Source organism: Rhinolophus ferrumequinum, chromosome 23 (assembly GCF_004115265.2).
Source record: "Rhinolophus ferrumequinum isolate MPI-CBG mRhiFer1 chromosome 23, mRhiFer1_v1.p, whole genome shotgun sequence".
Lineage (NCBI taxonomy): Eukaryota > Metazoa > Chordata > Mammalia > Chiroptera > Rhinolophidae > Rhinolophus > Rhinolophus ferrumequinum.
In genome coordinates, this window is record NC_046306.1 from 43844725 (window position 1) to 43870100 (window position 25376).

General features: G+C 41.9%; 1 protein-coding gene across 3 annotated transcripts in view; it reads right to left on the reverse strand.

Annotated features, from left to right (window-relative positions):
• Positions 1-16187, reverse strand: part of NAPB (NSF attachment protein beta) — a 38737-nt gene extending 22550 nt beyond the window's left edge. The window contains exons 1-2 of one of the 3 annotated variants that reach the window (XM_033094479.1): positions 15997-16187; positions 4475-4554 (exon numbers count right to left, since the gene is read on the reverse strand). In XM_033094479.1, the coding sequence (XP_032950370.1) occupies positions 4475-4554; positions 15997-16094 (178 nt within the window). In that variant the 5' untranslated portion in view covers positions 16095-16187. The remainder of the gene's footprint in view (positions 1-4474; positions 4555-15996) is intronic. The other 2 variants (XM_033094478.1, XM_033094480.1) reach the window with 2 other exon arrangements.
• Positions 16188-25376: the final 9189 nt, after the last annotated feature.

Genomic DNA, 25376 nt, shown 5'->3' on the forward strand with positions numbered 1-25376 from the left:
ACTTCCATTCCTTTTGAGTCTTGTGAATCCTTTTACATTCTGCAAACAACCAGGGGTATCCAAAGACAAAACATTTGGTTTTGTCAAACCCAGGAGTTCGACTCTACTTCCTCCCCTCTCCCTCAGGAGCCTCTCACTGAAGAGTGTTAGACCCTCCCACTTCTCTGTCTCCTTTACTTTTTCACTTTCCACAAGGCACCTCCAGTGGTCTAGCCAGGGCATCAGTTGGTAAGTGGATATACCTGGGGACACCTGTGGGGTCCTGGGAATTCCATGGGCTGGGTCCGTGAGCCCGACTTTAGTAGTACTGGGGACACTCTCACAGCTAACGGTCTGTCTCACACTCTCTGAAGTACACCGTAAGAAGTGCAATATTCCGTAACTCCAGAGTTAGAGACTCTGGCGGAGAATCAGGGGGACACCCCTCGATCTCCTGGCCCAGCTATCACTAACCACTACCCCAGCAGCCACAGGAGGTGCCCCTTTATTCCGCAAGCTGTGAATTTGTCAAAGCAGCAAGCGCACTGGAGCTCCCTTGTCTCTGCCACTGGAGCCTCTTAGGCTAATCACTGGCACCAGTTCTGGCTTACACACTGTCTGGGGTATCCAAAGACAAAATAGAACACTGAGGTCAAGGATATTTATTCGCTTAACTTTCTATCTTACACTGTCCATGGACTTAGCTGTGATTGTTGAAAAAAATTGCTAATGAAGGCTTTGTGGACAAAATAAGTTTCTCAAAGAGTGAAAATCAGGCCTACAATTTCGAAATTCAAAATTTTTTCTTAAGTTTATGACAAAATCAACTGAAATTTGTATGAGGTTTAATCTGTCTATATCTCACTTAGTCTGAAAACTCTTCTACACTTCTCTACAGAATCACAGGACGCTGCCGAGGTCTCCACTGGGACACAGCAACATGAAAAGTTTATGCAGTGAATTTTTTCAGAAAACGTACTGGATCAAGGACCATGGATTCTGGAATGGCAAAAAAAGAATATCTAGCAGAGGAGTCACACAAACAAGGAACAATGCTTGAAGGCAAGAAGGGGCTGGAACTAGGCCAATGACAAGCCCATGCTGCCTGCAGGAGGAGGAATGAAAGTGCAGGGGCAGTGGAAATCAAGACTGAAGATGTCATCAGGCCAGCTCAGGGAAGGCTTTAAATGTTAACATGAAGAATCTGGACAAAGATGAATCTACTTCATCATGAGGTTTACAGTGAAAGAGAAAGCACCATGGCAAGTGCCTCAAAACAATAAGCACCATAGACTAGGGAGTACAAAGACCTCTGGAAACACAGCTCAGTAAGGTCTGGAATAGGGAAGTCAGTGCTGACAGGAATGGAGGGGAAAGAATTTGTTTCACTAAAAAAAGCACAATTAAGAATATCATAAAACTTTTTGGTATTAAAAAATTTTTTTTCAAAAACATTCAGAAAAGTATAGAAAATCGTGTCAGACACCTAAATACTCACTGCTGGTATTAGATATTTACTTTAAATTTCTTTTTAAGAGATAAAACATTCAATTCCATTAAAGCTTCGCCTGCTGTTCATAGTCATGACCCCTCTTCTTGAGGTAACCACATAACTCCCACTCAGGTTTCTGGACTTTCACCTGAGGAAAAAGAGGCAGTACAAACTCCCAAGCCAGCCTGCCCAGGTTCAATTCTTGTTCCATGCAAGATAAAAAGAGGGCCCTGGCAGGTTTTAAAATTTTTAACCACCGACATGGAACAGAGAACCCCTGCTCACCAGGCTTCAATCCTTTTGTTGGTGAATCATGATGTTGGGGGTCCCAAAGGAGGGGCCAAAGCTGCTCCAAGGGTAGGTGCACAGGCCCCTGGTGTACTTGGGGCAGCAGCTAACTTCTAAGTGGCAGTTCAGGAATGTACCAGCCAAATGGCAGCTTTGATGGGCTCTGCATTAGAAGAGTGTAATAATAACTTGGATCTCCCAAGTTGAAGTGCTTAGAACAGCCTGGCTCCAGTTACACATGTGTTGGCCATTATCGTTATTATAGGCAAATCTACCGTACCACCAATACCAGTAGTTTGGGATGTCTAAACGTCATCATTTTCTTTACAACCTACATCTTTCCTCTTCTACCAGTAATTTCATTTTTGATAGCTAACCTACATTGACTGTCCCAGAAGCAATCATGGTATATCCTTTCCTCACTGAGTGTAATACCATAACATCCAGGCCCTCTCAGGCTACCTCCATTTCCCCAGATAATATTAAGTGCTTTTATTTTGCAATTTCATGCTCCCAAATTCCAAAACTAGCTGCTGGCTGACTTTTTCGCTCTGAGCACTTATTCCAATCACTGCTAATAAATGCCAGCTCGATTTCTTTAAACTTAAAAGTGTCTTTAAAGGAGCATATATTAAACTAGTCACACAACTTCACTAGCTAAATTTCCTTACCTGTAAAATTGGTCTAATACCTGCCAGGATGATCTCTCAAAAGCTGAGCATCAAATAAATTAATTTAATCTTTACAAAAGAACTTTTAAAACTATAAAGAGATACAGTGATGTTATGATCACCACCATTGCAACATACAAATAATCTCACAGAATGTAATATTTATTCATATACTACACGAATGTCCTCACCATCTACTGTGTTACAAGCACCAATCTGGGCCCTTCAGATATAGCAGCGATCAAACAGAGAAAATCCTGGCCTTCTATGGTTTACATTCTAGTAAAGGGATAGCACATAATAGAAACACATAAACAATATTAGTAAACATATTTCACTTATTTTTGCTGGATGGTAACAAGGGCATTTGAGAAAAGGGAAGGGGATTTCCAGGAAAAAGAAGATTGCTATCTTTAAAAGGGGTGGTCAGGGAAGACCTCACTAAGGAGACAACATTTGAAGGACCCAAAGGGAAGAGAATCAGTCACACTCTATTTTGGAGAAGAGATCGTCAGAAAGGCTCTGAGCAGGGAGCCGGGCAAATGAGGGGAGTGGGTAGATGAGGTCAGGGACAGGAAGATAACAGGGTCAAAGATCAGGTAGGTCCTCAAAGATCACTGTTAAGAACTTTAGCTCTTATTTGAAATGACATAAGATGACTTATGTTTTAACAGGATTACTTTGGAGGTTCATTAAATCAGAACAGGAAAAATGCAGAAGCTAGAGCAAGTAAGCAATGACTGGGGTGGTGGGCTATATGCAAAACCTCATTAGTTATATTGATATTAATGGCCTCTCTGAAATGGAATTTCCTTAAGGTTAGAACATCTGGTCACCAGATAAAATAAATTTAAGTGGTCTTTTACGATAAGATCACTTTTCATCTATGATTATAGGACATGAGCAAAACAAAAGATGTGAATGCTGAGGTAACACTCTTTTCTCCTCCATTTTTTTTTGCAGTATGTTATAATTTAGACACAAGTACATTTTGAACACATAACATATCCTTTTCACCTAAAACTAAACCTATAAAAAAATTTTAGAGCCAGAAAGGACCTTTCAGATTCATCTAGTTCAATAGCATTTCCATCATTGAAATGATTTTAAAGAGCTGGCCTTAAATAAGCAAATGGGTAAATCAACACCTTAATTATACACTTTAAACTTATAAAATGTTTTGTGTCAATTATATCTCAATAAAGTTGGGGCGGGGGGAGCAAAAGCAAATGAGCAAACAGCCTTGTAGAGGGCAAGGAACCTATTGTAGGTCACACAGCAGGTGAGAGCCAGGGCCAGAGACCATGTCCCTGCTCTGGTTGAAGGCCATCTCCATCTGAAATACTCTACCACTGAGCCACGACAAGCACTTTTTCTAGAGGTGGGGATGAATTTGTTTCTCAAATCAGTATTAGAAAGAGACATCCCCTCTCAGACCAATGAAAATAATAATTCTGTTGATCTTGTTATGTGTAATTTCACTGGGTAGAAAGCATTATTTTAAAAAATGACAATGTTGGGTTTATACAAATAACATCCCCACTGTCATGTTTCTCAATGGAACCACAATCAGTTATTACAGAGCTGTTCTCAGAGTAAAGAATGGTGAGAAGTTCTCAACCAATTTTAGGTAAAGAAAAGCAGGTATTTCTATTTGTCCTACTTGTTTTCATTGAGTTTTACAACTTTCATTCTTTATGGCAATGGATTTACTTGAGCACATTAGTAAGAAGCAAAAATTACTCTTCTTAATTGTAAGTAATTTTAACTCTTTTTAGTAACTTTGTGCCTATTATATGAAGTGGTCTATAGAAACTAAAACAGACCTGTTCCTTATGTTTAAAATTTGTCAGGATTTCAACTTCATTCACTAAATCAAGGTCCCTTAATCCTAGTGCACAGTGGCCACACCACTTATTCAGCGCTGACATCTGTCTATGGGCCAAGAGTCTTATTTTCTATGGGGAAAGTAGACAGTCATTTCCGCCTTCAAAATGATTTTAAAGTTATCTGCTGGAAAAGCAAACAAAAACTGCATACATACCACTCCAATTTTTAGCCATCTTGAACATATTTGCAGCTCTGTTATACATTTCACAAGCCTCTTCTATTCTTGTGTTTCCTCTAAGAAAAATGTAAAAATAAGATTAAGTTTTACTATAACAACCATCCATGTCCCTAATAATCCCTTCCTCAAATAATAAATATTTAATGAGCATGTATTATGTGCCAGACAAGCAGTATAGAATCTTAACAGCTGCGCAAAGAGGACACTCTTATTCCTGTTTTCAATTCGAGGAAACTAAGGCATACAACAATAAAGTAAATTAACCCAAGGTCACACAGCAAGGATACCACAGAACTGAGATTCAAATACAGATCTGGCTAACCCCAGAGGCTTTGCCATTAACCAGAGTCCTTTCTATGCATGAAAACTAAAGTTTATATCAGTCTGAGAAATTAGAAGTACATTTTTCCTTTTTTTTTAAAGTTCATTGGGGTGACAATTATTAGTAAAGTTACCTGGATTTCAGGTGTACAATTCTGTAATACATCACCTATATGATTCTGGGTGGTGAACACACAACATGATATACAGGAGAAGTACATTTTTCAAAGATTAAAATTGGAAGGATCTGTATTATCTGTCAGCTCTGGCAAGGAACAATCCCTTCCCCAGAGTGGAAAGAGCCTTATGGTCCAGCTGCTCACCCAGTGTAGAAATACGTTTCACAACATCCTGAAAAGAGGGCACTCCACTGCTGCTTCCAGAACATAAAGTTCTGGAAAGTTTTTTACCAGGCAGCTGATTCCATTGAGGGACAGCTTTAGCTACTCAGAAAAATGTCTTCTTACATAAAAGCCAAAATAATCCTTTATAACTTTCACCAGTTTTCAAATTCAACCTTGTTTTCAGTAAGCGAAGGCCCCATTATTAAAGGTGTCTCTATATCTTGTCTATCTGTATTATAAACACAGAGGAAAACCACGACTCAGCTGACTCTAACTGTATAGTACACATAAGGAGTAACTGAGAGTGAAGTCTGGGCCTAAGGACTCAGACACAGGAGAGGTCAAGGCTGACGAGAGTGGGCATGATCTGAACATGAGTGAGGGCGTACACATGTGCCAGGACCTCAGACAGGCCTCAAACGCCGGCTTGGAGGCATGCAGCTCAGTGTCAATACAGTCCCAGAGTAGTGGGAACGGTAGGCCCAGGTGTGGCTTACACTTTAGACATCGAGATCAGTGTGTGCCAGAAAACACCAAGGAAAGAAAGTTCCTGCCCATAGAAGATCAGAATGCTGAGGGAAAAAAATTAAACTTTCAGGTCTGGAAAAAAATCTGAGAGGGTCCACCTTCACCCCTCATGTTCCACTGAGGACTCTTTGGTCAGTCCCACCAGATGCCAGTGTAGCGGAGCTGTGTCTTGAGACCAGCGTGAAAGTCTGCTTCTCTTTACTACCCCATCCTATTTATTCCCATTTAGATGTCTGTGGGCAAAATCAGCTCAGAAAGATTATAGCCCATTATTTCAAAGAGCTCAGATGACATCTACACGCAAACAAGTCATTTATCTTCTAAAAACCAATTAATCCTTGAATAATCTAAAGTCTCGTTTTTCCTTGTGAAAATAAAGAAAACCTCATTTAAAATGGGCTTGGTAAGCCCTGAGGGAGGAACATCTCACCCACCTACCATTCATTACAGCCTGAATAAACAGCAGGAAAAAGGAAGAATTATTTTGATAAGGGAGGACATTAATCACATGGGAATTGAGTTTCCTGCTTTTAAGAAAAAGGTGGAAGATCCCTCCCTGCCCCAGGAACAACACACTAACCACGTCTTGCAGCCAATGAGAAACCACCAAAACCTCAAAGTCTTGTTCTTCTCTCGTGAATTTTTGTTCAAAACAACCCTCCCCAGTTTCCTTCTAAAACCTAATAAAAACAAGCTCCTCTCCTTTTGTTCTCCAGATTGGCCTATGGTTGCCAAAGCTTTCTTGTCCCGAATTGAAATTCTGTATTCCCAAATAAACCAATTTTGCTGGTAGAATATCTGGTTGTTTTATTTTTAAGATCAACATTATCACCCAACTTAAAGAATATTTTGGAGCACTGTGAAACACTGGCCACTATAGTACATGCTATTTTAAAACAGTGGGTGGGAAGATGGAGACATTAAAGTAGAATCCACGGAGACTAATGGCACACACATCATGAAATGCTCTCAAAAGAAAAGGTGACAACAACTGAGGTAGCAATAAAACCGCTTCTAAAATCACAAAATACTAGATTAGAAATATTACTAAAACACAATGACAATGCTGTGATGATGTGAAAGCAAAACTAAGACAAAATTCAGCTCTACCTTCCGAACACCCTGAAGGGATATCACACTATGTGAAAGGACTGAAAACAGGATCATTTTCAGTAGTGCCCAGGACCCCTCTGAGGAAAACCCCATCCACTACGATAGCTCCTTCACATTATTGATGAGCAACGTCGCTTTAGCCACTGCACTGATTCTCTGGGGAAAGTGACCAGCACAGGGCCTGCCACACAGGCCTCAATAATAATGTTGATCCCTCTGTGTCTTGATGAAAGAAACTATCTACATGACTTTAAAAAAAAAAAAAAAGCTTCCATGTGTCCCTCAAAACAACAAACAAATATAGAAAGCCTCCAGAAAAGGAGTGAAAAATTCAAACTCTGCTTAAAATACCTCTACCATTAAAAGAAACACTGTTTCTCTACTCAAAACATTTCTGATACCAAATGTGTGGTGGGTTTTCCACACCAAGCAGTTCTCCAATTTTCTGTGGCCACCAGTTGGGTGCCCTACAATTTAAAATTCTGACACTACCCAGAGTTAGTACAGACCCCATAGATTAAAGGCTCAGTCCCACGAGACTGCCCCCCCACTTCAGACACCAATTGCAAGTATTATGTCCCTAAGGCACTAGCATCTCTGTCTAACTTGAGTATAAATCAGGGGTTCCCGTAACTCTTAAATTCAATTATTTGCTAGAATGGCTCACAGAACTCAGGGAAACACTTTACTTACTATCACCAGTTTATTATATAGGACATAACTAAAGAATAAATAAATGGAAGAGAGAATACACACTGGCACGGTATGAGGGAAGACCGTTCACAGAGCTGCTACTTCGTCTCTGGGAGTGCCAGCTCCCGGCACCTCCATGTGTTCACCAACGTGTAAACTCTGAACCCTGTCATTTCGTTTTTATGGAGGTTCATTACACAAACACGATTTATTAAATCACTGGCTATAGGTGATTAATTCAATCCCCAGCCTGTCTCCCCTCCCTGGAGGCTGGAGGTGGGACTGACAGTTCTAACTCTCCTATCACGTGGTTGGTTCCTCTAACAACCTGCCACACCCTGTAGCCATCTAGGGACCTACCAAGAGTCACCTTATTAACATATAGTCAGGTGTGCTTGAAAGGGGCATATATAACAGAAGATGCATTTCTCTCACCCTCATCACTTAGGATCTTACAAGGGTTTTCTGAGTTGTGTGCCAGAAACCCAAGATGAAGAACAAATACGTATTTCTTACTATACCATAACAACCCAATCATATAGAACTATTTATTCTCTGATATATTTTACCCTCCATAAGCAATTTTTTTCATCTGATATTTCATTTCTGTAATCATAACTTGTAGAAATTTGGAGTTTGCCTAGATAACCCTTTTCACTTATTTTATTTCTGGGTTTAATGTATTTATAAAAACTCAAACTTTTTTCACAGGGTGCAAGAAGTAGAGATACCTACAGCAGGGGAGACACAGAAGCTCCAGGGAGATACTTTCAGAATGCTAATTTGAATTTTTACACCAAATACCAGAAACCACTAGATTGAGATCCTCTGTTTCTTCACACACCATTAATAGGATGTGTAGCGTCAAGGATGCAGGCTCTGGAGTCAAACTACCTACAAATAAATGCTGTCATTTATTGCTTCCAGGATGGAACAGACCATTCCTCCCAAGCCTCAGAGAAATCCCACCAGAGCAACAGACAGACACTGAGCAGGGGAACATGCCTCTACTGACAAATATGGTCTCAGTATTCTGCCTTGGACTTCGGACTCAATTTTCTGAGAAATTTTCACTTTATTTAAGTAAACAGCGCCAAATATATAGTGATGGAATGAGAACTGACTCTGGGTGGTGAACACAGGATGTGATATATAGATGATGTATTACAGAATTGAACAGTTGAAACCTGTGTAATTTTACTAACCACTGTCAGCCCAATAAATTTTAATTAAAAAAACACAAAACAAACAATCAACCAACGAAAAAAATAAAAAAATCATCATAGATTCTCAGACACACGAAACAATCTGAGACATTTGAGGGCTGTATGACAAAGGTATCTACGTTTAAGCATAATTTCCTGAAATGAAGTTTAACAGAATATGTACAAGATCTGACAATTAAGTTCGCAAGCTCATCCTAGAAAAAGTGCTACACACCTCATTACTGAATATCACTATGGTCACCTTCGAAGGACTCCCCTTGGGAAGCTATGCACTGATACCAGCTCCTAGTCCACCCTTCAAAGCAATTTTGGAACTCTTTTTCTGGAATGGCCATCAGAGCTGTCATCATATTACCCTCGATGTCCTGAATGTCATCAAAATGTCTTCCTTTCATATTTCCTTTATCTTCGGGTAAAGAAAGAAGTCATTGGGGGCCAGATCAGGTGAGTAGGGAGGGTGTTCCAATACAGTTATTTGTTTACGGGCTAAAAACTCCCTCACAGATAGTGCTGTGTGAGCTGGTGCATTGTCATGATGCAAGAGCCATGAATTGTTGGCGAAAAGTTCAGGTCGTCTAACTTATTCACACAGCCTTTTCAGCACTTCCAAATAGTAAACTTGGTTAACTGTTTGTCCAGTTGGTACAAATTCATAATGAATAATCCCTCTGATATCAGAAAAGGTAGCAACACTGTTGCAACAAGTTTGCGAACTTAATTGTCAGAGTTCGTACAAGTTACTCAAAATTTATATACCTAGTGATCATCGTTAAGTCCAGCAACCATCTGACACTGTACCACGATAACACAATATCATTTACTATATTCCCTGTGCTGTACCTTACATACCCATGACTTATTTGTTTTAAACCTGGAAATTTGGACCACCCACCTATTGCCCTTCACCATTTCCTCCCATTTTAATTTTTCAGTTACAGTTGACATTCAACATTATTTTATATTAATTTCAGGTGTACAGCATATGATTACACATTTATATAATTTAAGAAATGAATCCCCTGACTAGTCTAGTACCCATCTGGCACTATACATAGTCATTAGCATATTATTGACTATATTTCCTATGCTTCACTTTACAACCCCGATTGTTTTGTAACTACCAGTTTCTACTTCTTAATCCCTTCGCCTTTTTCATCCTGGCCCACAACCTCCCTCTCATCTATCACCCTGATGAATCTAGTAACCATCTCACATCATAGGTAATTATTACAATATTATTGACTATAATCCTTATGCTATACTCTACATCCCCACGACTACTTTGTAACAACGAATTTGTACTTCTTAATCCCTTCCCTCTTTTCACCCACCATCCCAACACCGCTCACATCTGGCAACCATCACAATGTTCTCTATCGATGAGTCTGTTTCTGTTTTGTTAGTTAGTTTATCTTGTTCTTTAGATTCCACATATAAGCAAAATCACATTGCATCTGTCTTTCATTGTCTGACATACTTCACTCAGCACAATACCCTCCAGGTCCATCCATGCTGCCACAGATGGAAAGACCCCATTCCCTTCATGGAATATGGCTGAGCAATATTCCATTGTATTGATGTACCACCTCCTCTTTATCCATTCATCCATCAATGGACACCCAGGCTGCATCCATCTTGGCCACTGTAAACAATGTTGCAATGAACACATGGATACACATGTCCCCTTGAAGTAGTGTTTTGGGTTTCTTCGGATAAATACCAGGAAGTGGTATCACTGGGTCCTGTTTTGCCTCTTGTTGTAGCCTTTTTTTTAAAGTCTACTTTGTCTGATTTTTTTTTCATTTCCATTTTCATGAAATAACTTTTTCCACCTGTTTTACTTTCAGTCTCTGTGTCTTTTAATCTGAAGTGAGTCTCTTGTAGGCAGCATATGTTAGGGTTTTGTTTTATCCATTCAGCCACCCCATGTTTTTGATTGGAGCATTTAATCCACTTACATTGAAAGCAATAGTTGATATGTAGTTACTGACATCTTAATTATTCATATTTTTTATCCCCTCGGCCCCCCATCTTAAAGAAGTCCCACTAATATTCCTTGTAATACTAGTTTGGTGTTGATGAACTCCTTTAGATTTTTCTTGTTTGGGAAGCTCTTTATCTGTCCTTCAGTTTTAAATGATAGCCTTGCTGGGTAGAGTACTCTTGGTTGTATGTTCTTGCTTTTCATCACTTTGATTATTGCATGCTAATCCCTTCTGTCCTGCCAAGTTTCTGTTGAGAAATCAGCTGATAGTCTTATGGGAGCTTCTTTGTAGGTACCTAACTCCTTTTCTCTTGCTTTTGGGATTCTCTTTATCTTTAACCTTTGCCTTCTTTTTCTTTCTTTCTTTTTTTTTTTTTTAATTGGGGAACAGTGTGTTCTTCCAGGATGTCAAGCCATTGTTTTTTCAATCTAGTTTTCTGGGGGAAGGGGGCGCAGTTCAGCTCCAAGTCAGGTCATTGTTTTCAATCTAGTTGTGGAGGACACAGCTCACTGGCCCATGTGGGACTTGAACTGGCGATCTTGGTGTTATCAGCACTGTGCTCCAACCACTGAGCCAACCAGCTGCCCAACCTTTACCATTTTAATTATAATGTGTCTTGTGTGGGCCTGTTTGGGTTTTTTTGGGGGGACTCCATGCACTTTCTGGCCTTGTATATCTATTTCCTTTGCCAGATTAGAAAAGTTTTCAGTTATTATTTCTTCAAATAGATTCTCAATTCCTTGCTTTTCTCTTTTCCTTCTGGCACTCCTATGATGTGAATGCTGTTACATTTGATGTTGTCCCAGAGGTCTCTTAAACTATCCTCATATTTTTTGGCTTCTTTTGTCTTATTACTGTTGTGATTGGGTGTTTTATGCTACCTTGTCTTTCAAATTGCTAATTCAATCCTCTGCTTCATCTAGTCTGCTGGTGATTCCTTCTATTATATACTTCATTTCAGTTATTGCATTCTTCATTTCTGACTGGTTCTTTTTATGGTTTCTATGTCCTTTTCTTTTTATGTTTGCTACCTCTCTAAGTTCTTTGAACATGCTTGTAACCATTGTTTTGAACTCTGTACCTAGGAAGGTTGCTTGCCTGCATTTTGTTTAGTTGTTTTTCTGGAGTTTTCTCCTGTTCTTTCATTTGGGACATATTTCTTTGGCTCCTTGTTTGACTGCCTCTCTGTGTTTGTTTCTATGTATTATGTAGGGCTGCTGTGTCTCCCAGTCTTGCCAGATAGTAGGTGTCCTATAGGGCCCAGTGGCACAGTCTCCCTGGTCACCTAAGTCAAGTACTCCAAGAGTGTCCCTTATATGGGTTGTGTGTGCCCTCCTGTTACAGTTGAGCCTTTATTGCTGTTGGCATATCAGTGGATAGTACTGACCCTCTTGCCGATTGGCTGTGGGGTGTGGCCTCTTCCACAGCTTGTGGGTTGCTGTGCAGGGGGCTTACCCCAGGGAGCAGGATCCACCCAAGTGGGCTCTGGTGCCTATTGAGACTACCATTTGAGTGTGCCACCTGTGTGGCTAACTGGGTGGTGCTCTGCTATGGTCTAAAGACAAACCGCAAGTATGTTGGTTCTGGAGGCTCTTGGGAAGGGCTCGGTGCAGGGCCAGGGCAGCCACTGCCTGTGACCGGCCGGGGACTACCTGATAGGAGCTACAAAGTGATCCACAGTTGGTCACTGCCTGTGCTGTATCTGGAGGTGCGTGGGAGAGGCCATGCTACAAACCAAGGACAGCTGCCACCAGTAGCAGGTCTGGGGTGGCTCCGCAAAAAGCCAGGGCACTCTGAGGACCTGCTGCCACCTGCCAGCTCTCGTAAGGTTCAGCTGCTGCTGAAGTCTCCTGTGGTGCGCAGGTTGGGTAAGGCAGGGTCTCAGTCAGTCAGCACGACTGCGCAGCAGAGCTCACCAGGCCAGTCAGATTCAGATTTGGCCTGTGGGGGCAGGCTCAGCACAGGAAAACGGCACCCGCCTGCTGGCTGCACGGTAGATGGGCCCCACAGAGAAAACGGGACTATCCCTTCAGTCCTCATCATGAAGTTACACAACTCAGTCTCTCACCACATGTCTCTGATGCACCAGAGTCATCATTCCTCCACCAAAGCCCAGGGTGTGTGCCTGCACGGGCCCTTTAAGAGGATGTTTGGGTTTCCCGCAACCTTCCGTCCCACCTGGGCAGTCAGAATTCCCACTGTTTTCCATATCCAGAAGTTGTGGGGGCTCCTCGGGTCCCTCACTCCTTCGTGGGGAACCTCTGTGGCCAAGATATCTCTCCCAATTTTCAACCACTACATGTGGGTGTGGGACCAACCCGTTTCACGTCTCTGCCCCTCCTACCAGTCCCAACATGGCTTCTTCTTCATATCCTTAATTATAAAACTTCCATTCAGTTAGACTTCAGATGGTTCTCCAGGTTGATTGTTCTATAATTTAGTTGTAATTTTGATATGTTCACAGGATAAGGCAAGCACAGCATTTATCTAGTCTGCCATCTTGGATCTCCTTCTGAACTAATAGGTTTTAATCTGCAGTTTAAGAGGAAGTCTATGATGTGAAATATCTGCAAAATACTGAGCAAATTTTAATGGCTACTACATCCTCAAAACAGCATCACCTGTCCCCTTTAAAGTACTAATTGGTCAGCTCTTAAATATACGGTCTCAGATGACACTCCTATCAGTATGTGTGTTTTGTTAATTCAGAAGTCTGACATGGAGATGGAGTACACTGTGGTTTAAATAAAGAATAACAAGTACATGGGAAAATTCTATAGATGAGGAACGGGAAGCAGGATGGAGTAACATGTATTCCACCCTAGAAAGAGGGACACCATGTTTCCCCGAAAATAAGACCTAGCCAGACAATCAGCTCTAATGCGCCTTTTGAAGCAAAAATTAATATAAGACTTGGTCTTATTTTACTAGACCGGGTCTCATATAATATAATATAATATAATATAATATAATATAATGTAATACTGGGTCTCATATTCATTTTTGCTCCAAAAGACGCATTAGAGCCAATTGTCCGGCTAGGTCTTATTTTCGGGGAAACACGGTAGGTCCAAGTGATGCCAGATATAATGTAAGATTCTAAACATCCAAAATTGATACAAAATCTGCCTTTCCATTATAACTGAGAAAGAAACTAGGTGCAGTTTTTTACTTCAAATAATTATACAATTAAAACTCACAGAACTCTGAGTACTCTTCTTCCCCAACCTTTCCTGCAGCCAAGTATCACTGATCCAATAACACAGTCCTTCATAATATAAATAACATTTATATGGTACATTTATAAATAACATTTGTATGGCTCTTTCAAATATTTTATTTCATTAAAAGACCACAGTGATCCAGTCCATAGGGTCTTTGGCTCTGAAATCTTGGTAAAGTCATTTAATCTGCCGGGCTTTCTGCTTCCTTGACAAATAAATGGGACTGACAATTTTGATGAATATGCTAATTATTTCCAGCTGTTCTAAACATTTTACAAACATAAACTCATTGAACCTTCACTGTGAGATATACTATTCTTACCCTCTTTTTATAGCAGAGGAAACTGAGGCACAGAGAGGCTAAGTCACTTGCCTCAGGTCCGAAAGCTAGGACAATAAACTGATCTGCTGTATCCAGGTCAGGCCTAGGATGGTACAAATTGAGTGTGAATGGTGAAGATGAAAGTCTTCCTATATGGCCTGTCAATGAAATAGGTGATCAACAGTCAAGAAGAAAAAAAGATGTTTAAAAACAAAACAGCTGCTTCAAAATCCTTTTAGGATTATTGACTCAATTATTTGGTGTAGTTTCATAAAAAACAGTAATGCAACACCTCTTCACAAAAAGCAGTGTGTTCCCCTGAAACAAGCATCAAGTGCTAAAATGCTTTGTTCTTCTGCCAATTACAAATTCTCTTCCAAGAAAGGATATCTTGACTTGAAATACGCTGTGACGTGGCATTAGGTGCTATGACATTAAATTTTATCTGAATAAATTTTAAACATTTTCTGAATCAGAAAAAGGAACAATTGCTTAGTATTCACATCAAGTATTAGGCAGTACTCCTTATGTACTGTGGTAACTTTTAAAGGGGAACAAACTTACAATTCATTGCTATACGTATTTCAAACTACACATACATGAGAAACTTAGAACCCTGCTGGGATAAATGCCCTCTGAGAAGTTCTTGAGGACAGGAACCCTTACCTTTATGCATCTTTGTATCCCATACTACTTTGCATTGCATGAAACCTGCATTTAAGCATTTCCTGGAGATGTGTCAACAAGGGCAAAGCATTATAACCAAAAGAACAGAGGTGGCAAAACAAGCAAATTCCAAACTGAAATTGTACAGAAATAAAACTGCCACTTTGTCCTTCTCAAGAATATGCTCCTGGTGTCTACAGAGGATCTTTCACTTTCAAAAACAAAAATCACCACGAAATTTCTGCCTCTTATCCTAAACAGCTGAATCATTCATATTCAACCACCCATAATTCTTCCAAAACCATCAGTGCTTTTTGGGAAGTCCGAATGTAAAACTTTCCCTAGAAGAACATGGAAGAATTATAAGAAATTAAAGGATTCCCAAAAGATGCAGACTTAAACAGGAGCTGCATTATCCTTAACCAAACAGGAGGCCCTGGCTATTACATTAATCTCTGGTGAAGGAAAAATATTACGCTGAGAAAACATATTCGTTCATACAACGAATATTTATTAAATCCCTACTTGGCGCAAGGCAAATGGGCATATGAACACTGGAGTGGGGTCGCTGCGGCCGTCTGCTCTTCCGCGGGGCCCACCGCCCAGCGGGACAATCCCCCCACCCCCAGATGCACCGGCCAGGAGTCCCAGGACCCGTCCCTCCGGCTCCTCCCGCTGACCTGGCACAGGTCTCCCGAGCTATGCGGTGAAATGAACAAATCGGCCTCGCCACTGCGGTGAAGGCCCACGCACACCCTGGAATGCAATGGACCTGTGAGGCCGTGGGAACCCCCGCACCAATGCAAGAATAGCGCCGTGCTCCGGGGGTCACGGAGAGGGCAGGGGATCAGAAGAAGGGGGGGGGGGCTCTGGGGTCCCAGAGGATCTCTGGAGGGTGCGTAGGGGATGCCTGGGGCGATCTGGGGGGTTTAGAGATCGCGTTATGGCGAGGCCTGGGGGCGCTAGGGAATCTCTGGAGGAATCTAGGAGGCCCCAAGGGAAGCTTGGAGGGCAGCCAGGCGGGGAAGGAGCTTGGGACAGAAACTCCCTCAGGGCACGCGCGGCCTGACGCTTACCCAAACAGCCCTCGGAGGAAGGAGTGGGAGGCCTTGACTCGCTTCTCGGCCTCCGCCATCAGCTGGACTGCCTCACGCTCCTTCCCCGCGTTGTCCATGTCGCCAGCCGCAGCCACCACAGCCTCCTCAGCCGGCAGGGGAGCGTCTTCCCCGCTCTACCCTCGCAGGGGCGGGGAGCGCAGGCACGGCGCGCTCTGCCTCACGGGATTTGTAGTCCCGGGTCCACCCTGGCGGCCAGGTTGCGCAACGCATCAACTACAGTTCCCAGCAGGGCTCAGAGTGGGTGGGGATGGGATCCGAGCTTGCAAACCGCCCACACCGGTGGTTTCCGAAGGGTGATCCTAAGCCTTGGTGAGTTTAATCGTTTAAGTATGCGGGGAATTGGGAAATTACCCGTGGCTTTCCGTAAGGATCGCCTCAACCCTCAGCATCACAGTTGGTTCAGGAATTCCTTCTCAGTAGGACTGACAGTTGGCAATGGGATGGATGAGGAAACAGGATAACATAATGGAGTGCTCCACCTGCAGGCCAGTCGAGTTCCACAAAAGGGAATCTAATGCAGTGTGGATGAAAAAGGGGCCACATACTACTAAATCTGACAAACTCAGAGGAGGCCAGCATGGTAGGTCCTACAAACTCAGAGACTGAAATTAACCATATAGGATGGTCTAAACAAAAAAAAAATTACTAATTAAAAGGGGTCATGGTGAGTAGTCACATCCTTGGCCAGTACTTCCCCTGACAAACAAAGGCCGATCTTTATCTTAAGTGAGTCTGTTGTTGTTGTATATCTAAGATAACATACCCTTGGAATGTCAGAGCAATCCTTTTTTCCAGACCCCTCAGGACACAGTCCATCGCACCAGACAGAACCCTTATTGTTCTCTTGTTCCCAGAATACCATCTCTATGTGCTGTAAAATGTTAATTATTAACTATCCTGTACTCACCAATGTAAAAGAAGTATGTGTCTCTCCGTTTCAACCAATCCCAGAGATTTCCCCTCTTTGCTTTCTCCCACCTTCCTTACACCTCTTCCTTCCTAATATATGAAATAAGCTGGAAAACTGCCATTCTCTGGAGTTTTATTAACCCACTGAGATTTTGCTTCCTAGCAATTGTCATCAGTTTGGCTCAAAAAACTCTAAACTTCTCTACAGGTATGGGTGTTTCTTACATTGACAGCAGCCACAGAAAACAACTTCATTAAATGTGTAGCGTCCACCCACCCACAAGCAACAGCTGGCAGAAAGAGCCATTTTTATTTCTAGAGCAAGCCATTTAAGAATGTATCATTTCCCCCGATATAAATTCAGAGTTATTTTTCAGGCTTCCCATATTGCAACGTTCTGTTGCTCCTCTCTTCCTTGGTTATAAATAAGTTGCATATATGCAATATATACATACTCCAGTCTTTTTATTGACTGAATTCTTTTTGGTGGATGTTTGCCATTGAGCTGTCTTATCCTTTATATAATGCTGGCCGTAGGGGGTGGGTCTCCTGGGACACAATTCCTGCATGCCAGGAAGAGTTCTAATCTCTTAAGAGAAGTATCCATAGATAGATGCTAATCATATGCCAAACATTTCCAGAACTGTCCCAGAAGGAGTTATTATTTTTTTAATACAAAGTCTAGACCATTACATTTGGCAATGCTAAAGCAGAGGTGGCAAAGCAAACATATAAATCACTGCCAAATGAAAACTTGTGACAATTTCAAATTATTAGTAAGTACACTGTGGGCACTGGCACACAAAATATATCTAAGAAAATGTAGTTTGCCTTTAGAGAGCAAGGAAAGAAGGGCCAAACTCCTAGAGAGAAAGATAACTAAAGCAAATGTCACAGTTTTATGCATTGCAGGACACTCTAGAGATAGAAGGAAATCTCCGATCTTAAGGCAGAGTTTATTTACTATTATTACATGCATTATTCTAACTTTTGGAGCAGTATGGGGGAAAAAAAGGGAAGGAAATTGGAGGTGGCAGTAAATGCAGGAGTAAAAAAGAAAACTGAAAAAAGTGGACATAAGAATTTGAAAAGCAGAGCAGTCCATGGGGACTTAATAGAGTGGGGCCAACTCAAAAGCTCTGAAGTGCAGCATCAGTTTGTTGATTAAAGCAGTTCCCAGACTTAGCTCAATGCGGAAACTCCCAGAAATACTGATTCCTAAGCCACTAGCTTTTTGTATCAGTATTTCCTAGAGTTGGGGTCCAGGAAGTACACATTTTAAAAACACCTCTCCATGACTGTTCTAAAGCTTACAATTCTAGATTCTCAAACCTGTAGTCAACTAAAACGGAGATAGAATTAACTGCCTCCTCTAAACTAGAACTTGCAGTTAAGGGTTGCAAAAGTATATATTGACATTTTTTATGTTTCCTGGTATTTCCCCCATTTTCTTCTTTCTCACAGGAAACCTAACAGGCACTCCCACCCTTCCCCCAGCCCACACCCCATGCTATCTATCAGATTTAGCAAAAAACTTCAAACCTTAATTGTTGTGTAGAGCAAGTGTTTTCTTATCCCAGAGGCTATGGTAGGTGAGTGGAGATAACAGAGCAGAGAGACAAACCTCACAGAGTAGGGACTAGAAAAAAGATGAGGAATCCTTGCAGGAGGAGGCTAAAGGAGACCTGCTCTGGTGTGGAATAGAGAGGGAATGAGACCCTCAAGTAGAAGCTGGTCCCAGAGTAGATCCAAAGGATCCATGGATCTACACCCATGCTGATTAGGATGGAAGCCACTCACCACAGGTGGCCATTTTAGTTTAAATCAAATAATATGAAATGAAATGTAAAATTTCATTCCTCAGTCACACTAGCCACATTTCAACTACTCAATAGCCACATGTAACTAGTGGCTACCATATTGGACTGCACAAATATAGAACATTTTTGTCATTGCACAAGGTTCTAACGGACAATGCTGGTCTGTACACCTATGCCTTTCAGCAGCCCTGGACACTGAGACAAAGAAAAAGGGAAAAGTCTTCAGACAGTTTCTGAAAAGATGGAGCAGGAAAGAAAGACCCTGTACCCAGAACGAGGCAAAACCAAACAGAATCTCTGGCTTTTCCCTATGAGCAGATTAGGGTGGACACAGACACTCAGACTGAGTGAACACACAGAAGCTAGATTGGAATGTCAAGTGTTCAACTACCCATCCTGAGAGGTGGTCTGCAAAGGCAAGGCTGAAGCCACTTGAGAACATGCAGCTCTAAGAGAGGCAGGGTCAGACCTACATGGAAAACAAGGTGTGGCCATCCATCTGCATGTGCTCATAGAAGGAGTGTGGTGCAAAGAGAGTCCTGTGTGGATTCTGGTACCAATGGAGAGTGCAGTGGGTACAAATGCAGTGCACCTCCAGGATTGCATGGCTGGTGTCCTCACTGTCCAGCGCAGGTACCCAGTGCACTGGGCGAGTGCCTGCAATGTAGCTGCGTGCAGCTGACTCTCACTACTCAACGGTGCAACAGCAGCTACCAGTTACTAAGTTCACTTAGTGTCACCCTCCTCCTCTCCTTCTGATTCCAAAATCAGTAGGAAACTTCTGACCATGACTAGCACTTAATATTCCTATGCCTCCTGGTCCCAACTGCCAGCACTTGCAATTCTCCTGCGAATTCTCTTTGGACTTCAGTCTTCTCTGCTTGAATGCTAGAGGAGTAAGTGGAAGGGGTGGTAAATTAACTTCATCAATATGGGAATTAATTGGTCTCTGCCTCTTGGGAGCAGCCCTCAATCAGTGACTGTTGGGAAGTTGGAGGATAAATACCCATCTGCCGGGACAATTCTGAACAATATTCTACAGTCTCCCGGAGGTCCCAGTGGGAATGAGCTCTAGTTGCTGACAGTAGAAACTGGCTTGTTCTGTACCCTTTTTTGGCCTCCTTCTCTTCTGTGACCCCATACCCCTACTGGTGATGCCCAGTGTCACCTCCAATAAATTGCTTTCTCTAGAATCCTTGTCTCAAGGTCCACTTCTGGGAGGACACAAACTAAGACAGGGAGACTATGCACTGAGGACCAATAGGTGTGTTCTGGTCCCCAAAGACATCATGGTGTTCATTACAAATTTATAAATTGGCATTCTTATCTATGGATAACTTTACTTAGGGTTCCAGTTCCCACTCCAACTTAGTGGTGTAAAACAACAACAATCATTTATCGTTACTGTCACTGTGCTTCTAGGGGCTGACTGGGCTCAGCTGGGTGGTTCTCACATAGGGCTTCTCAGTCAAGTGGTAGCTGGAGCTGGCGTCTACTCGGGCTACTTCATTCACACGCCTGTTGCCTGGGATGAGAAGATTCAAAAGGTGGGAGTAGCCAAGGCTCTTTGCATCTCTCTCTAGTCTCATGTGGTGTCCAGGGCTCCAAAGGTGCTGGCGGGGTGGGGGGGTGGAGCTAGGTAACTGCTGGGATCATCTTTATAACCTAATCCTCAAAGTTCCAAGGTATCACTTCTGCTTCCCTGAAGCAAATCATGCAAGCTCACCTATATTAAATAGGAGAGTCTCAAAAGATTTGCAGATGTTCTAAAACCAACACAATTAGGTTCAAGGGAGTCAGTGCCCACCTTAATCCACTCTGGTTGTATTGACAAAGCTGTGAAGTTGAAGCCTCTGAGCTGGCCGAGGGGCTCTTATCCATCTTCAGCTGGCTCCTTCAATGACATCTCAGGCTCACTTCTGTCTGCAACACAAAAGTTGCTCAGAGACATCCAGACAAGGCCAAGGCTCATCTAGTGTACTCCCGTTAGAAGGCAGGGAAGAAAGGAAGCCATTCCAGATGGCTCCTCATCCAAAAATGTTAAAGTAATGAATTTATGAAAATGAATGTTCTCCATTCATGTTGATGAGGTTGGGCTTCTGTACTTTGTGTAACTTTAAGTGTAGAATTTAATTATTCTATTTATAATAGTCCTTTTCATTTTCCTCATAACTTGCAAAACCCAGGGGTATTTGAATGGGAAACTTCAGAGGAATAATTAGGTAAGAGTTTTTTATTACAAATACTTTTTTTAACTTTTCTAAACGGCATTAGTTTGTATATGTGTGTGTGTTTGAGACATTTCATACCATGTCAAAATTGCTAGAAATATTTCTAAAGGTAACTTTGTTAATATTATTTAGCATTTCCTTAAGAAATTATTCTATAAAATTTAGACCAAAGAGCTGCAAAAGGTAAAATTAAATATACACAAATATCTGTTAGACAATGGTAAATTAAGTTAAAATAAATACCTATGAAAAAATAATATTAATGTCAATTAATGTTATTCTTTTCGTTAGTTGATATGAAATTACACAAACATTTTGAAACTTGATGATTTTAAATATAGCAGAGGGCATAAAAACAAAGATGACGCAACTTTTATTTATATGATATATTCTAAGACCTTCTCTATTCTTGAAGTTATGATTCTAAAATGCACAATGGCTCAAAGGGAAAAACCGTTTATTTTCTAGACTGTCTTTTGATTTCCTTTCATATTATTATTTAATGTTGCATTAAAAGAAGTTTTAGGGGAAAAATTTCACTCATATTTCTAAATACCAAGACTGTTTTCATTTTTTATGCATATGTACTCCCATCAAATCTTTACCCATCAAATCTGCAATGACAGAATCAACTGTACTTTGGAAGTGTGTTTGGATAAGGAAAATTAAGTGAAGTCAGATCAAAGAATCTCCCTTTCACAATCCTAAAATAAATGGACAAAAAAGTAAAAAATTAGCAACTCTTCCAGAGAATTAAGACAAAGGGAAATCTCCCTGTGCTGGATCATTCATTTGCCCCTCAGTCCCACTCATACCCTTCTCTGTGCTGCCCCAGAACACTGGCCTGTGTGGACTCCATCAGTGGGGCATCTGCACCCTCTGACTGTTGCATTTGGCCAAACAGGGTGCCTAGAGTGAGGTAGAGGGCAAAAGGTGACTGCGGTCATGGTATTTGTTCCCTGGTTCTTCCACAAGTGGGCTGGCTGAGGCTTCCTGACTCCTAGGTGGCTGCCCTCATCCTTCAGGCTCAAGAGTGCTAGCATGGGGGCCTCTAGCTGCATATGATGGCCCCGTGCCCTGGGTCCCCTTATACCTGTAACATTGTAAATCCTTCTGTAAATAAATCCTCCTATTGCAAGTGTGCCTCTGTTTACTAAGGAACCCTGACTGAAATGCTCCCCAACTTATTGTATGAGGCTAATATGACCTTGAAACCCAAACCAGAAAAGGCCAGTATGAGAAAAGGCAATCTTGGGCCTGTCTCACTCATGAACGTGGATACAAAAATTCTAAAGAAAATATTAGCAAACACACCATGCACAAAAATCTAGATGGTTATGGACATAAATGTGAAATGCTAAACTTTAAAAATTTTAGAAGTTTTAAATGAAAATACAGGGAAGTAGCTTCATGATCATGATTTCCTAAATCAGACATCAAAACTGCAAATTATAAGGAAAAAAATGATACATTCACTCCATTAAGATTAAAGATTTCTTTTCACCAACATAGCATAAGTCAAATGAAAAGATAAAACCATAATTCAGAAAAAGATATTTGCAGCACATATGAGTATACCCCATAATAGTTATGATTAAGGATAAAGAAATCCTACAATTCAGTGGAATACAAACAACCAAATAGAAAAATGAGCAAAGGACTTGAAGACTTGAAAGTCACAACGAAGTCTTGGCTGTTTATTGCTTCTACAGCATGTCTGCTCTCAGAAAAATAGAAAGATAGGGAAACTAGAAGCAGGAGAGCAGCACTGCAGAGCCTCTGTGCTTTTTATTTGCTTTCAAAATGGGATCTGATGGCTATTTAAAGGGAGTAGCCTGTTTAGGAGCTGGCAAACCAAATCAAGTATCTCTTTTCCAAAGTTTGCATTATAGCCACTTTGCTTTGATGAAAGTCCTACATTAGTACCCGTTTTCACTAACAGAAAGAAATACAAAGAGGATTTTCACTTATGCAAAAAAGGCAAAAAGCTTCCACATTTGTTTTTCAGGAGCCATTATATAGGCAGGGTGCACTCTGAGCAGCAAGAGTGGCCTTACAAATCTCCTTCCCCACGAACTACACTCAGCATCTCAGCAAGTCTTTGAACTGTCTGAGCATCTGTGCTTTATCTCGATTTATTTTGTGCATTGGTTAGCAAAATGTGTCCTAAGGTATTAGAAAAGTCTAAGAGAACTCTTACGAGGGTTACCTTTAGTATAAAACTAGACATCATTAAACATTTCAATCGTGGTGAATGAAATAAAGATACTGTGCATTGAACTTGCCTGCGTCCCCTATTCATACTATTTACATTCAGAGGGAAAGCATCTTGAAAGCTGCCGAGGTTACAATTGGTTCCGCTAGGGCAAAGTGGTCTCTTTTTGGTCGAATCCAGTAATGGGTAAAGTGGAAAGTCTATTGCTTGAATGATTGATGGGTGTAAAAAGCATGTGTATTTATTATAGCCTTCCTACTTTTACTACGTGTTAGTGTCATTTTAGGTTTTATGTGTTGTTTGGTGTGGTTTGGTAGGTTATTTTGTGGTCTGGAAATGCTCCCAAATTCTTCCATTTAAATTAATAGTAATTGCTTCTTCACTTTATGCCATTTCAGCTTATGAAAGGTTTTATGGTAATGCTCTACTTTCTTAGAGTGGGGAAAACCTGTATTGTGTTATGAAAAATATCTGCAGAAAGGAGACCAAAGGCTGCATGAGGACGATGGCCTGCCAATAAACCCCTCCATCCTCGGTGCCCTTATTTACCTCTGATCCCCAGGTGAGAGTCCTACACAGACAGTGAGAATGTCCGGTCTCCTGTGACATCTCTGACTTTCTGAGCCTCGTGATTTCTCAGGTTTCTTAGTCTGGAAAGAGAAAATGTACACTGGGCCTTTTGGGGCTGTGCCAGTATAAGGCATCTGTAGTACCACCTCGTAACTATTAACATGCTGTGCCTGCAGCTGGCCTGCTCCCTGGAACTAGCGGGCATTTCCAGCGAAGGTCAGTCAGGTCTTTCTTCTGCAGCCCCAGGGAAGGGTGCTTGGGGCTGCAGTGGGGGCTGCTGCTGGCAACCTGGGCAATGCTCCCAGCACCTCTCTTGGGAGAGCACTCTGGCAGGTTCCCAGATTGCAGATTGCTCCTTGATGGACTGGGTGTGAAAGGTTTCTGGAAGTAGAGTGGATCTCAGACAAATTTGCTTCCTGCCTGAGTTACATCCCGGTCAGTATTTCAGAGCAGCACTTTTTAGGGGACAAAGAAGAGCTTATCAAACAATGCTACAAAAGAAGCACAATAGAGGGTGGAGAGAATAATTCAACTGAGGTCAGTCCCCTTGTTTGCAAGGGCTTATTTGTTCTCCGAGAGTGAGGAGAAATGCACAATAGCAGATGTAGGCTCATGAAGAGAGGGTCACACCCTGACCCTTATTTCAGCCCCTATGGGATGCTGTCAATGGCCATGGGGATGCAAAGAGAGCAGGAAGGGGGAGTTCACAGGAAATAGCCTGAAACCCCAGGGCAGTTGCACCTGCTTCACCTCCATGGCTACTAGGGGAGGTTCCCCTTCTTGTTGAAATAATTGACACCATTGAGCCCTGTGTGCCAGACACTGTACTTGGCACTTTTGTACCTTTTATAATTGAATCCTCACAATCTTTGGAAGTCTTTACTATTATACCAATTTTACAGATGAGAAAACTGAGACTTAGAAAGTGAAGCAACTGCTAAACAATAGTTGAGAGGCTGCCCCATATCTGGCCTTGTTATCTAGCTCTCCCACCCTCACAGCTGACCCAGGTCCCACAGCAAGACCAGGACTGACCAGCCTGGATGTCAGGGCTGTTATCTGTGCAGGGGATGCTCTATCCAGTTACCTGTACCAAAACTTGCCCGGCATCCTAAGGCATGGATTCTTACCTGCTGAATGACCTCTAGGTGCCTTCCTACTTTGGTGAGCAAGGACACCCCACTGCAACTTTCCAAGTATAACGTGATGTCCAATGGTTTTAACCAGGCTGATGGGTGATCTGTGCGGGCCAGAGAGTGCTGGGGTCAAGGAGGAGCCTGAGAAGTTCATCTCAAGTGGGGGAGGGGAATCAATGACAAGGCAGGAGGAAGCAGGGAATTGAAAGCCACAGCGAGGAAACTGGTCTTCAGACCTCTCAGCCCATACAGGCACAACCTTACTGCCTGCAGTAATAAGACACATTCTCCCTTTGTTTCCTGCTTGTTTTCCCCTGGGAGCAGCCTGACGACAACAGCCAGAACCAGGAAAGTGTGTAGCTCATAGAAGGGCTCCTTTGGGACCCCAGCACCTCACTGGCACACCACATAGCCACGGGCTGACCTGAGATAAATCCTACCCACTTGCCACCATGAC